The 14,112-nt window shown below is 40.2% G+C and overlaps 1 protein-coding gene across 2 annotated transcripts in view; it reads left to right on the top strand.

Annotated features, from left to right (window-relative positions):
* RNF150 (ring finger protein 150) overlaps window positions 1-14,112 on the top strand; it is a 118,677-nt gene that overhangs the window by 74,466 nt on the left and 30,099 nt on the right. The window contains exons 4-5 of one of the 2 annotated variants that reach the window (XM_015861049.3): window positions 319-401; window positions 7,571-7,667. In XM_015861049.3, coding sequence (XP_015716535.1) covers window positions 319-401; window positions 7,571-7,667 — 180 coding nt within the window. Of the gene's footprint in view, window positions 1-318; window positions 402-1,331; window positions 7,040-7,570; window positions 7,668-14,112 lie in introns of those variants that run through there. The other variant, XM_085546437.1, reaches the window with a different exon arrangement.

The following is a 14,112-nucleotide window of genomic DNA, read 5'->3' as shown; positions in this document are numbered from 1 at the left end:
TTGCTTATTAAGCTCATATGTGTCCTCTAGGTAGGAGAGGAATATGGGTAATTATGGGAGGAACAGAGTAGGGAGAGGAGGATGTGAAAAATGCAGAGATGCAGAAAATCCTGAAAGTTGAAACATGCTACCTAAATCTGCATGATTCCCAGGGAAAGTTTCCAGCAGGATGTGTGTTGAAAGTCTGACTTGCTTTTCTTGAAACGCATTACTGAATATGCAGCATGCATCAGGGGCTGTTTTATTTCGTCACATAGACTCTCTTTTGAAGAGATTAACTGACAAAATCACAAATGAAAAATGTTCTCTTTCCTGTAGGAAACCGAACCAGACTTTGATAACTGTGCTGTTTGTATTGAAGGCTACAAACCTAATGATGTTGTCAGAATTTTACCTTGCAGGTAAGTTGAAAGTTGAAGGTGCTTTTAACTCTCATAGTCTGTCTATTTCAAAAGTTATGTTCTGTTCTCAGAGTATCACTCTGAGGTTTCCTGAGAGCCTGGAGAAGATGGGGAAATTAGTTGCTCTGATTTGTTCCTAGTCTATACTGTAAAGATATCCGAAATGACTCTTTTTCTCTACTTGAAATGAAAATGACATTAGTGGTGGTTAAAACCTGAAATTAGCATGATAGTCAGAAATTTTGTCTGATCTGGATATATGACAAAGTTTTCAGTAAATTTTAAAAATGAAGATTATGATGTTTCCTCTATTTTTCTCACTGGTTTTACATTAGTCTGGAATAACTCCCTTAGAAGAACCTGTTTCTGACTTCAAAGTGAGTCCTAGGCACAGCAGCCAGGGATAGTGCAGGCTAACTGCTCCCCATGGTCAGAAGTTAGCAATTCTTGTGCTGTCCTGACCAGGTGCAGAGAGAGCGATGTTGTCTATTGCTGCCACAAAAATATTCCCGGGCTTGTGGGATGTGGAGGTGACAAGAAGAGCTTTTGGAGTTATTCGTTTCTCTTTTCTTCCCTTCGTGTGAACATGCCCAACGAAGTGTGCATGCTCACAGTGATGTAATGCAGGAGTGTGGCCTCTTGCCAGCAATAAGAGCTGTATTCACCTCTCTGTACCATTGTATTGTCTTCCTTGGGATGTCAGTTGACAAAAGATACCTCAAAGGAAATCATTTTCTTAAGATATTTCCTATAAACAGTGGTTTCCTTAAGAGAAGAGGATCAAGTGTTTGATTTCCCTAGAAACCGTGGTCTCAGATGTGATACATACAAAGCATAGATTTTTAGAGTTTCTTCTGCTGGAGATGTGTTTACTGGCTTGAAAAAAATGAAATATTTATTTCTTTTCCTACTTTGTTTTTTCCCTTGTAGATATTTGAATGCAACAAGCTGTCCATTTGTGTTCGTTCATGTGACTCATAAATCTGTTTACCACCATCACTAAACGGCAAACAAAAAGCAACAGATTAATCACAAATTTGACCTACTCTAAATCCCCCACAATGACAAACTGCAGATGAACTCTTTTTTTTTTCTTTTTTCCTGCAAATAATTCATGTAGCAGAAATACAAAAGAAAAAAAGAGAAATTGCAAAAAAAAATGTGGATCCTGGCTTGACATCAAGCTTGTTTTTGTAAAGCATAATAAAGTCTGGAAATTTAACATGATAGGGACAGGCAGTTTTCAGAGGTAGTCATACAAGAGCAAAAAAAAAAGTCTAAGCTCCTAGCTTTCACTTGTGTCTTGCCTCATAATTCAATTCCAGTCAGACTTTGTCATGCACAGTGTTGAGTCAAGCAGAGTGAATAGGAAGCAGATAGTTAACAGGTGATGTTCAGTTCTTGGCTGACTTAAAAGGTCGCCTAGAAAATGACTCATGCTAAAAGGTTAGCAGCAGCAGATCTGTCTTGTAAAATGCTCATAGTTTGAGCCTAAGTAATTTTGAATTATAAAAACTGAAAGATCTTTCTCAAGTAGCTACTTACCAGACGCTGTAAAGTGAGTAGGAGAGCACTATTTTTTTTATATCTTGATAAAGACCTACAGACACTGAAGGTTGTTTCCTTCAGCATCCTCAGTTAAACAGAGGTTTCACTTTAGTTCCAGTACAGTATCTGCATTAGTCTGGCATTTAATAAGAGGCTGGCATTTCATCAAGTCTCACGGAAGCTAACACCATGCCAGCTGACCATGCCAGTGTTTCTATCCAGGAGCTGCACAAGATGCAATGCTTTCTACTTGCATTGCCAAATGCACCCTGAGATCAGCTGCATTGTCCTGCAGGCTGTACTGGGAAAACTGTGGCTAGCAGACACACTCAGTATAAAGCCCTGTATATCTTTGGATTTCTTTTAAGGTTACTGAGTCCTGAATCTTTTCAGAAATTGATACCACAAATCCATTCGAGAGTATTTAAGTGGATGAGGTCTGAAATGATATTTTCTTGTACTCGAGACTGATTTCCCAAATGTCCTCTTTCTGTTGGAGAGCTGGGGGGAGAATTCTTGTTAACTTGTGCTTGTTCCTCTCTTTCCTCTTCAGAAGCCAACTCCTACAACTGACTGTATTAATAAACCTCAGTCTACAGTGTATTAAATAAATATATACCAACTCTTGATAGTGAAGAAAGTGTTGGCTTGCAGCTGGTTTTGTGTTTATGTGGTAGCAAGCATCACAGTGAGGGCACTGACACAACCTCAAATATAAGCGAGTTCATTGTTCTCAATGTCACTTCTCTTGTCCCAGCCCTACTTCCTTCTGCTTGTTTTCCCATCTCCATCTTCAAAACACCATCTTTTCTGCACATTCTTTGGAGAAATCACTAATGTTGCTGTTCCCTTTGTCTGCTTCTCACTAAACTTTTCCTAACTTCCTGAACTTTAACAGGGTGATAGGACAACTCTTTCAGCCTCATCTCTACTGAAAACTTTCTATTTCTTCATAACCTCTTTTTCAGATTGTTCCATTTCTGTCACCAATAGACACTGTTAGAGCTCGCACGCCTCCTCGGAACCTCCAGTGAACAACTGTGACTTCACAGACTGTTCCACTCCTTCCCTCTCTTTTCATTCACTGTGAAAATCATTTCATCACAGCACTTCTTCCTTTTTTATTCCATTTTCTCAGTTATACTCATCATTGTGTCCCTTTGTCCTTGCTTCTTCTGCCTTAAAAATAAACAAATAGTAGCTCATATGCGTCCCCAAAAGATGAAACCTTGTCAGGTACTCAGTGCTGCTCAGTCCTCTGCTGCAGCCTGACATCTGATGTAGGGCTGAACAACTGATACTCACAGTCTGGGTCTCTGGGAATGTGTCTTTCTTTCTGCTTTTGGCTCTTTTTGTCATAGCTCATGCTTTTATTCAGGAAAAAATAAAAACCAATCAAACCACGTGACTGCTAGGTTTGTTTGCATCTGCTTCAGAAAGCTGGAACTAGAGCAGGAAGATGGGAGAACAGTCCTCCTTAGCCTGGAAAAAAGAAGTTTTTCTTTAAATAGTTGGCAAGTTAAAAGTTGTACAAGAGTTTTACAATAATAAAATCATTATTACAATTCTGGGGCTGAGCCCAAAATAAATCTCTTTTTTTTTTTTTTCCTGTTTTCTGTTTAAAATTGCAGCTTTAAAGAAAATGTGAAATGCATTTCAGACACAAATAATCTCCGCTTAACAAATAAATCAAGTGCTAATTAGATAACAATAAATGCAGTGTTGTGGGATTTTTGAGATCCTTTTCCTTGCTTTGGTCGCTGTGAGCTGCACACAGCCTTGTGCAGTCACAGAGCAGGGCAGGAGGGATCCCGGGAGGCCACCTGCCCCAGGGTGCAGGGGCACTGGCCGCACACGTGTCATTCTCGGTAGTTGTTTTTCCAACACACTGAAGTCTCCAAGAATGAGGACTGCAGACTCTCCTGGTAATTTATTACAGTGCTTTGCCACCCTGAGAGTGATGAAGCTTTTCCTATTGTGTAACCTGAATCTTACTTGCTGCAATTTAAACACATCATTGTGTCTCTTATCCCTAGGAGAGGTGAAGAACAGTTTGTTTCATTTCTGCTTATAGAAACCTTTGTCTTGTATGAGGATTTTTATGACATCTCCCCACTCGCCTTATTTTCTCTCAACTAATCAATGACAGTCCTTCCCAGAATCTTCTCAACCCATCCAAACCAACATAGTTTTGCAATGCATGTGGTTGCACACAACAGAAAACAAAAAACATATTTTCTTCAGCTATGACTTCATTTATCAAAGCCACGTTCCTAGCCTGTGTTTGAAACATCTTTCTTACCATCTCCCTGTATGGGTCATTAATTCTGAACTCAACCATAATGCTTTTACCCTCTTCTTTTTAAATTTTTGATTAGGCAGAAATGCAGTTGATTGTTTTATGTCTTAGGATGGCTGAAATATCACAGTTACACCCTCATCTTATTTTATGCAGATTCTTACTTTACCTGGATTTAGGTGGGACACTTATCAGGAAATTTATCAACCACTTCATGACACACTGGAACAGACTGCCCAAGGAGGTTGTGGATGCACCATCCCTGGACGTATTCAAGGCCAGGCTGGATATGGCTCTGGGCAGCCTGGTCCTGTGGTTGGCAACCCTGCCCATGTCCAGAGGGTTGAAACTGGATGATCACTGTGGTCCTTTTCAACCCAGGCAATTTCATGATTCAGTGGTTCTATGATATAATTCTGCACACAAAATATTTAAGTGTTTGCTTGTAGATAATATGAACTCTCAAATTTTATAATATGGTACAAATCTTTAAAAATGATTTTCAGTAGCATTCTATTTTTGTGTAGATTTTGTCAAATAATCAAGATCTTTCTGTTGTACGTATTAAATCTCAAATTAATGGAGCCCTAATAATGTAGTATTGGGAGGTGCCAAATGACACGATCTGTCATATGTTTAAATTACTCAGCATTGACAGAATTTCTTTTACAATATCGTTGTTGAAGCCAGCTTTAAAAATGCTAAACTTCAGTTTGTGAAGTCTTCAAGGCATGAAAATTCCAAGCTTTTGGTGATTAACAAGCATTATGAAATGCTGTAATATGAACCATGGCTTGACTGAAGCTTGCAAAGCTCGAACTTGAAAGCCAAAGAGGACTTTCTAGTCTACAGTAAAATGGCTTGATAGAAGCTATATTGTTGCTTGTTTTTTTTTTATCCAAAAAGATTTTGTGATTTTTTTTCAAAGAACATAAATCTCAGGGGTTTTGTATTTGTATTTTGGCACAATGTGTTTCACATCCATGCAGTTAAGCATGTGTTTACGGAGGTGAGTACACAATTGAAGAGAGCCAAACGCTACGAAGATTTGTGTAGTTTTTCATATAGCTGAAAAACAAGACATGTACTTTCAATACTCTGCATGAAATAATGTAGTTCCTGTAGATTAGGCTTTTGAATGTAAAATTGCACGTTCGTGTGTCATTGCACTTTGAATTGTTGAGAATGCTTGCCTGATGGCACGCTGGATGTCTCTCTCCTGGGATAAAAAGCAGAGTCACGCAGGTCAGGGATGGGAATTCAGTGCACTGTGTTTTTATCTGGTCAGGCAAGCCTTGTTTTGAAGGAGGGTTGTGAACTGCAGTAGCATTAGTAAAGTGGTGGCTTAAACTTCAAGTATCACGATACTCCATTTGCATTAATCACGTTGACATACAGGATCAGATGAGATGTGACAAAGTTTTGTATTGCAGCCAACTGGTATAATTAGACAGGTCAAACTGCCAAGAGCAGATCTGCCCTTTCCCATAGCTGTGTGAAGTCAGACCAAGTACAGCAAAGCAACAATTTGCCACAAAGCTTATTTTTTTTACACAAAGGAGCTGTCTCTTTTAGAAGCAGTGAGAAAAATACTGAAGAGAAAAGAATAAGATTCTGAGATTTCACATAGTTGTGGCTTTAAATTTCTAGTGCCATTAGGACTGAAGTCAGCTTGCACACCGGATGGTGTGGGCTGCCACATGTTACTATGAGCTGTGGCTGCAAATCGATACAGAGGAAAGAGCACCTCAGTGTCTTCCATCAGGCTGACAGGCTGTGTGTATCTTGTTATGTGAGAGAGTCTGTGACAGGATACAGCAGCCATCCCATTCAGCTGAATGGGTGCCATTTAAATATTTAAAATTATTTGGGTGCACTTAGCAATTCTGGCTTTCTCAGAGATTGCATTTCTTGCTGGAGGCTCGTGTGAGCTGCTGAGCCCCCGCTGCAGGTGGCATGCTGGGCAGCTGTGACCTGTGCCCCCTGCCAATACCTGGTGGCTTGGATGGCAAGTGGTGCAACTGGCTGTGACAGCGATCTCCAGCCTCTGCCTGCCTGTCCTTAAATGTGAAAGTTCAAACAGGATGAAATGGGACTTTCTGACTCAGCTAACTAAGATGTAGGAGACCTGTTTACAGGCCTTAGGAAAGTTAGAGCTGATCTACATGTTATTTTAAAACAAGCTGTAGTGTTCACCTCTGGGAACGTCTTCATATATTGATCTTCATATTACAAAATAAAATACTCTCAATTTTGCTTGTGCTATTCATTGTTTAAAAAAGATTTTCCTACATGTCAGTGGAGTTTCCAGTGGAGTTTCTGAGGCTATGAATGTGGTAAGAAGTTTTTCTCATTTTCTGCAGGAATGGGATCAGCTGAGGGCAAACTATCCCAAGCCACAGGGCACTTTTGATAGGTAACAGGTGCATTACATAAGCCAATGGAGCACTATTGTCAGCCTAAATATGCCACCTGTGATATAAGAGAAAAGGAGGAAGGAGTAAGAGAGAACTTTTTTGCCTTATGCTGAGATCCAGCTGCTCTGATTGACCTCCTCAACAGCCTTTTTTAAATCTCGATCTCCATTTTCCTGCATTTTGTAACATTCATCCTCACTAACCACAAGATAGCAGAATACGCTCACAAGAGGAAAATACAACTGTCAGGTTCATGCAACGAATATCTCCATGTTCCATCTCTGTGTCTGTCAGGCTAAGTGTTTTATATATATATATATATACATATATATATATGTTTTATATTTATATATTTTATAAAGCAATGCCCCCCAGCAGCCAGGGACCATACTTCAAAAGACATTGTCCTGATTTTTCCATTTAAATGAGGGTATGCTTATTTATTTATTCATTTCACTTGTTTCCTATAAGCTTGTATCTTTAAAAATAATACCAGGACCCCAGTGGCTTAATCTTTGTGTATAGTATAACCAGATTTGTTTACAGAGCCATCAAGAAACTAATGTGATTTCACCTGTAGTGGGTTTTCTTTACTTGGTGGTGTTTAGCATTTAAAGACTATGTGTTTTGCTACTATTTTTTTGTATTTTTCCTAGTTCTTTAGTTGTGTACATTTTCTTTTCCAAACTCAATTGAGTAAAATTTTGCTCTCATACTTGGCACACTACAGAAATCATTGCAAAGTCTTGTCTGCAGAGGATGTAGCCTGGCAGTCTTTGCAGAAGTCACAAACCATAGTATTTGAAAAATTTGCACTTTACTGAATTCAGCAAAAAGCATCTGGTGCTAAGTGGTAAATTGTGCTATTGTGGATTTGAATTAAAATATCTTGTTTCTCATTGCAGGCATCTTTTTCACAAGTCCTGTGTAGACCCCTGGCTGCTAGACCATCGTACCTGCCCTATGTGTAAAATGAATATTTTAAAAGCTCTAGGGATCCCGGTAAGCACATCACAGGGGAACTGTCTGGGGCAAAAAGGGAACAGCAGCCAGAAGGGTGCATCCCCAGTCCTTTGCATGTCTGCTCCCTTCCTACCCTTCTGACCATGTTATTGATGTGTTAATTAATTTCCTAAGGATAACAGAAGCTGGTCTGGGCAGCTCCTTCTGTCCTTTACCCTGCTTATGTTACCAAGGAAGAGTCTTTGTTGGGTATAGGGGTTCATGTGTCTGTAACTGCCCAGTTTGTGGGGCTGGGTATCATTTAGTGGTGTTCAGGTGGATCTGTGCTCTTTCGTATTGCTTTTATTTATGTTTCAAATCAGGGCTGGATTTATTTTCGTAGTCCCACGCTGAGTTCAAATCTCAAAGCAGAAGATCTACAAATAAAATTTTCCCTGATACACCAGTTGAGGACAGCAGCTAATGGCTTATTTTAGGGAGGCAAATCTCTTTTCTGTCTGATTTCTCTTAAAGTTTATCTGTGGCAAGTTCAGTACTGCTAATTCCAATTAGGAAGATTTCTACCAGTAACTAAATATGTGGCAGACCACGTGCTGTATAAGAAACGTTTAAGCTCTCAGTTGTTTGGTATATTTAGATGTGGTTAGAATCACATAAAACAATTCATCTTTTTAGGTTGTATGTTTCCACTCAGATAGTGCATATCCTGTCTGCCATACAGTTTCCTAACTGCAGTTATCAGAGATCAGGGGCTTATCCAGGAAGAAGTGAGTCACTTTCTTACTGTGTGTGAGCCCTGCCATGTGTCAGTGAAGTTCAATACTGAAGCACTGCTGGTCAGTACATTAACAGGTGCTGTAGATACCCTCCCCAGTTGGTGTCATGCCAATTGGTGAATGAAAGAGTTATATAAAGTAAAACAGATCATATGAATGTATTAGGGAAGCTGATGTGGCCACTCCCCAAAAGATTCACTTTGTGGAAACAAGGAACAGGTTGTTGCAGAAAAAGCTTTATGGCACATGATAAAGTTTGTTTTTACAGGAGGAGGCAAGTATGTTAATCAACCTAACATAATCCAAGCTAAAAATACAGTGGAAAAATGACATAAAGCATTGTAGTTAGCATAACTCATCATTACAGTTGGGATAATTTTTCTGCTATTAAGTGTATATTATCTTTGAAATACTAAAAGATGAAAGAACTGTTAAATCAGTGTTTCAAACATAACAAAAGGATTGGTGCCATTCAGCATTGCTGTGTGCAGGTTTAAATACAGAATTTTTTTCCTGGGTTATCTATCACAGTTCATAAACCTGCCAGTGAGCAGTTACCCAGGATTTCGATACCTCTTTTCTATATCTAGCATACATTCCATGGCTTTATTCTGCACTGTGGTATTTTTGCTTCATTACCAATATAAACAAATATAGGCCTCCACTGAACTGCAGTGAGACGTTTTGATCTTTCCAGAAAGTTCAGTACCTTCAGTCAGTATTTACATCCAGAAAGGACTCTCAGAGACCTCACTGACAGCTGCTGAAGGCCAGGCATGTCTGCAAATCAGCCATAGGTTATCTATGGCTGAGTACATCAAGGGGAGGAAGAACATACCTAGAGGTCACATGCAAAAGTTTTGGTTTTCATGACTGGCTTTACTGTACACAAACAGCTCTGTAGTAGCAGGTAAGGAGGTTGTGGATGCCCCATCCCTGGAGGCATTCAAGGCCAGTCTCTAGTAGCCTGGTCTAGTGGTTGATGACCCTGGCCATAGAAGGGGGGGGGGGGGGGGGTTTGAAACTAGATGATCTTTATGGTCCCTTTCAACCCAGGCCATTCTATGATTCTACAAACTTAATTACCAGGAATAATTTAAAGCATCATTCAGTTCACAAGGCCTTTGGTTTAGTTCTCACAGCTCCCAGTCTTGTTCTTTCTAGACTGTGTGGCAGAAGGGAGATCTGTTCTATTTCCCTCAATGGGAGCTTCCCACGTAAAGTTTCTGTGGAAATAACTCTTCTGTTCTTGTAATTAAGGATACTGTTGTAACCCACATATACAACGAGGTCAAATGAAGATTTCAGTCAACTTTAGTACTAATCTCTTAACACTTAAATCAAGTGCTTGTATACTAATGTGCCAATAGCAGAGTTTGCTCAGAAGAATTTATTTTCTTAAGTTCAGTTAAAATTTCCCTAGTTTGTTCTAAAACAACAAGCTGAAGACAGCCTGCTCCATCGTTTGGAGAAAGCATGCTGGCTTCCACCTGCAGAAGCATCGGTTACGTTTAGGGAGGGAGAGCCACATGTTAGTTTTACCCCTTGAAGTGAATTACTGTAGGCACTGTTGCCCATGGGAGCAATTGATGGCCTTTATCTTGGGGCTTTCCTTTGGCTTGACTGCAAGGGAAACAGCCTGAGAGCCTCTGCTAACTTCAGGTTTAAATTCCTATATTGTTGTCAGTTGGTGCTCTTCTGTTTTCTCTGCCTTTTCTTTCTCAAGTCTTATTCTTCTCCTGTCTCATTTCCTCTCCCTGCTTCTCCTCTGTGTATCCCCCTCCTGCCCAGTGTCGCTGCCTGTGTTCCCACTCCCTGCTCAGCTCCCAGGACCTTTTTTCAGCTGCCCACAAACTGTGTCCCCTCACCCTTCTCCTTGCTGTGGGCAGCAGCTGAGGGTGGCCCAGGAGGACATTGCTCCTGTGTGGTGCTTTGTGGTGCCACAGAGAGCTTCCCAGAACTACAGAAAGCTCTGTAGTCGTCAGTCCCAAATAAGCCACCAGGCTCTATCAGCATTTATGAACTGATTTTTTCAGAGGCTCATAATTTATCTAGATGTCAGTAGGCTGTTGTTGGAAAACACTTTTCCCAGGAAGAAGCTGTAAAGCTCTAGGGCTTCTCAGCGAGAGGTGGCAAACATTTCTGTAGAGCAGATAAAGCAAAATGCCATTCCCTAACCACGTTCTCGACTCTTGCTGAGCCATCTTAGCTTAAATTTCCACGCAGAGAAAAGAAGCCTTAGGCAAGCAGCAGGCTCTGTTGGGAGGCTTGAGCATAAATGGCCCAAATCCTTTGCAGACTTGTACAATGGAAGGAATGAGAAAATCTTACCGTAGGCAGGCCTGTTACCATTTTTTTTTCCTGCTAACTGTGTGTTTGTCCTATGGTGGTTGTTAAAGAGCTGGCTTGTGCAACTTGGATTGATCATGCTTCATTTAGCAGGAAGACCCAGGATTTTCCAGGAAATTATTAGTTGTTTTTTTTTTTTTAAAAAAAAGTAAATATTTCAATTCAGTTCACATCTAAACTCTCTGTTTAGTTTGGAACAAAGGCTTCAGATTGTCTGCCCTAAAACCTGCTGCAGTGTTCAGTGATACTTCAGCTGCAGTGAAGTATCAGAGCAACTGTGCCCATTTTCACAGTAGCTGAGCAACCAAACATCCCAGATTTTCACTGGGGTTTTCTGCAGTTCAGGAGGATAATTAACTAAGTACCTATCAGCAGACATTTGGTGTAACCTTTTCCAGTGTCTCTGCTGGTGTAGCCAACCAGCTCGCAGACTTTGCTTCTTCTGGCTGTAATGTTTTAAGTAAATTATAGGCGGAAGCGTCCTTCAGTTTCAAAGACTTACACTGCTTTTGGGGTGATTGTATCACATAAAATAGTTTCCCTCTGCTTCTCCTTCCTTTCTGCAAATATCTGTTGGATATGCAGACAGATGCATTTTTGGCAGCGGATTGGATGACTTGAAGCTATTCACTAAGAGCCTTAGCCAAGCACTCAGAAGTCAATACAAAGCCTTCCCTTGACTGTAGTGGAATTGTGCCCTCTAAGCACTTACAAGCAGGGAATGAGTGAAACCAATATAATTAAACTTAGAAAATGTATCTGGGTCACTCTAACAGCAAAACCCATAATAATTTTTTTTTTCAGTCAGTATTTCGTATCATTGATTTTTATAGTATGCTGCTTAATTTGGGGTGTTTTTCCAGCTAGAATCATTTGGGAGTAAAGGGATTAATTATATCAAGCAGTGTTATTTTAGGTTTTTTAGTGTTTGGTTTGGCTTTCAATTATAATCCCCTGTTTTTAAAGGTTTAAAAGTTGGAGATAAAGTCCCATTCTAGGAATAGCTGGAATAGGAGCAAAGGGCATACAACTGATCCCTTGGAAAAAAATTAGAAATATTTTTTTTGTAGTAGTAGAAAAGAAAAGAAAAAACAAGTCTTTTTTCTTTAAGATACGGTGCCCTCAAGGCCAAATCTCATTTAAAAATGAAATTCTGAAGGCATTTGTTGTAATAGCTAAGAGCGATGGGAAGAATGATGGATCTAATGAATAATTTTGAATCCAAGTCCCACAGATAAATAATTGTTATTTCACTTAGGAAAGTACATGTTCAGTGGGTTCCATTAAAGCTAGGTATATCTGAACCTGTGAGGAGCTCTCTCTTCCTGTGGATTAGGCTGGAGCCTGACCATGGCAATTCTTATTTTTATCTCAGACCTCAGCTTATGGATAGCAGTCATCTGAGGACTGTGTAAAATTCCCATCTTTTTCATCAGGAGCATTTGTGGAAAAACAAGACAGGGAATGTATGGGAGAAGAGAAAACATGCCAAGCTCCTGGTTCTGCAAAAAAAAAAACCACAAAAAAAACGCCAGCATATGGTAGCCTTCTGAGTTCAAAGGGATTACTCTTGTGCTTAAAGCTAAGCCTCTGTTTGTTTTTACTGTATATTTTGCCTAGTTTCTAGATGCCTTCTGTTGGAGGCAGAAAGGTAGTGAGATTTTCAGAAATGCCTTCCTACGGGCTTGTCCAGCCTGTGCTTGCACCCTGCCCCACACCCACCAATACCCCATTCTGTGTTGTTGCCATGCAGTAGCTGGCAGCAGAGGGGCACTCTGACTAAATGGCATCTGACATGGAAGTGGGTATGAAGCAAAGGTATGTTGTTGATTTCCTCCTTGAGGGAAAAAAATGGCTCCCACTGACATTTGTTGACACTTACTGAATGTTTTTGGAGACCAAACAGTGCATGTGAGCACACTGAGGTGCTGGGTGGTGCATTTCAGCGGTGGCAATACCTCTGCTGGTGCAGATTTTGGTGAGCATGGCATGTGATTTCTTGTTCATCACTGGCAAAAATGCACAGCTAATGGTAGTGGCTGTGTTGAAAACGCATTTTGTAGCTGAGAATTTGCTCTATTAAATAGTGTTCTTGTGTTCTTTGTATCTGTTGTCATTTCCATGGAAATAAATAGGAGGAATTATTTTCTGGGTGACCTATGTACATGCTGCCCAACACACTTCTCTCAATGTGTGCCAGGCAAGCCAAAGGTTGGACACACATGCCTCAGCATGTGAGATACCTGAGCATAGCAAAAAATCTAATTCACAGAGCAGAGTTCATCTCCTCTGACTTCAGCCCTCTGAACACAGAATTCTCAGTCTGGCAGTGTAAGTCCCCTCTGTGTTTAGTGGTAATCAGTAGGAAGATAGAGAGGGCAGTTCATACCACTTACCACTGAGGGGAAGAAATCACGTGGCAAAATTACCTTCAGATGATTCAAGTTAGAGGAAGCCTAAATGAATAATCCAGATTATCTGTCTGATTCCTGGACAGTAAGGATAAATGAGAACAACTTAACTTTACACACTTCCTAACTGAGCAAAGTATCTACATAACTGTAGCTCAACCTTGCAATGCCTCTCTGTCATTTTAAAAGTTTTGTACCCTAATATACAGTATCTATCAGTATGTTACAGTATATTTCAGAATTAGCCTTTTGTTTGTTTGTTTTTGCAGTATATTAAAACCTCAGGACCCAGTTTTTGAAATAGTTATGCCAAAATGTTTTCTTGCTGCCTTAGGGAGAACTAAGCCTTCCTATGTGGGCTGATGGCATGAGAATCTATTTCCTCTTGGGAGTAAAAAGGCTCTTTCCCTCTGTGTTTTTCACCATTGTTAATGGAGAGAGTAGTTGCTGTTATATGAATGGGAGCGTCTGATCTTGAACAGTCTTAGAGAAATCAAGGGCAGAAGTTACTCTGACTGCTTTAAGTGCTCAGCTTGGACATGGTCTTACTGGACAAACAATTCTTCCTGCCTTCTGTTGCCCACTTGAAATCTCAGTGTTCTTCCTGAATGGGTGCTTGCATGCCAAGGATGCAGCACAAAAGCTGCACAATACATTGCTTCCCTGTAAGCTCAGTGAAAATGCAAACACCTGGCTTGAAGAGCTTGGCTCATTCTGTACAGATAGTCATGTTGACTATAAAATTGCAAAAGAGAAGAAATTACATGGAACTGGATTCCATCCCTGGTGTCTGAATCACAAACCAAGGAAGAATTGGGACTGAGTCTTCAGTTTTCTAATTTTGTTTGTTTATTTTGTCATCATTCTATTTATGTGGAAAATGTAGCATTAGCAAAGGGGGCAATCTTGTGATTTTAGAATACTTGTCTTATCAACGGCTTTGGCTTC

This window comes from Coturnix japonica, chromosome 4 (genome assembly GCF_054131305.1).
Source record: "Coturnix japonica strain WE chromosome 4, WE-NBRP24, whole genome shotgun sequence".
Taxonomy (NCBI): Eukaryota; Metazoa; Chordata; class Aves; order Galliformes; family Phasianidae; genus Coturnix; species Coturnix japonica.
The sequence above is the reverse complement of the archived record's forward strand: the minus strand, read 5'-3'. Positions and strand labels throughout refer to the sequence as shown.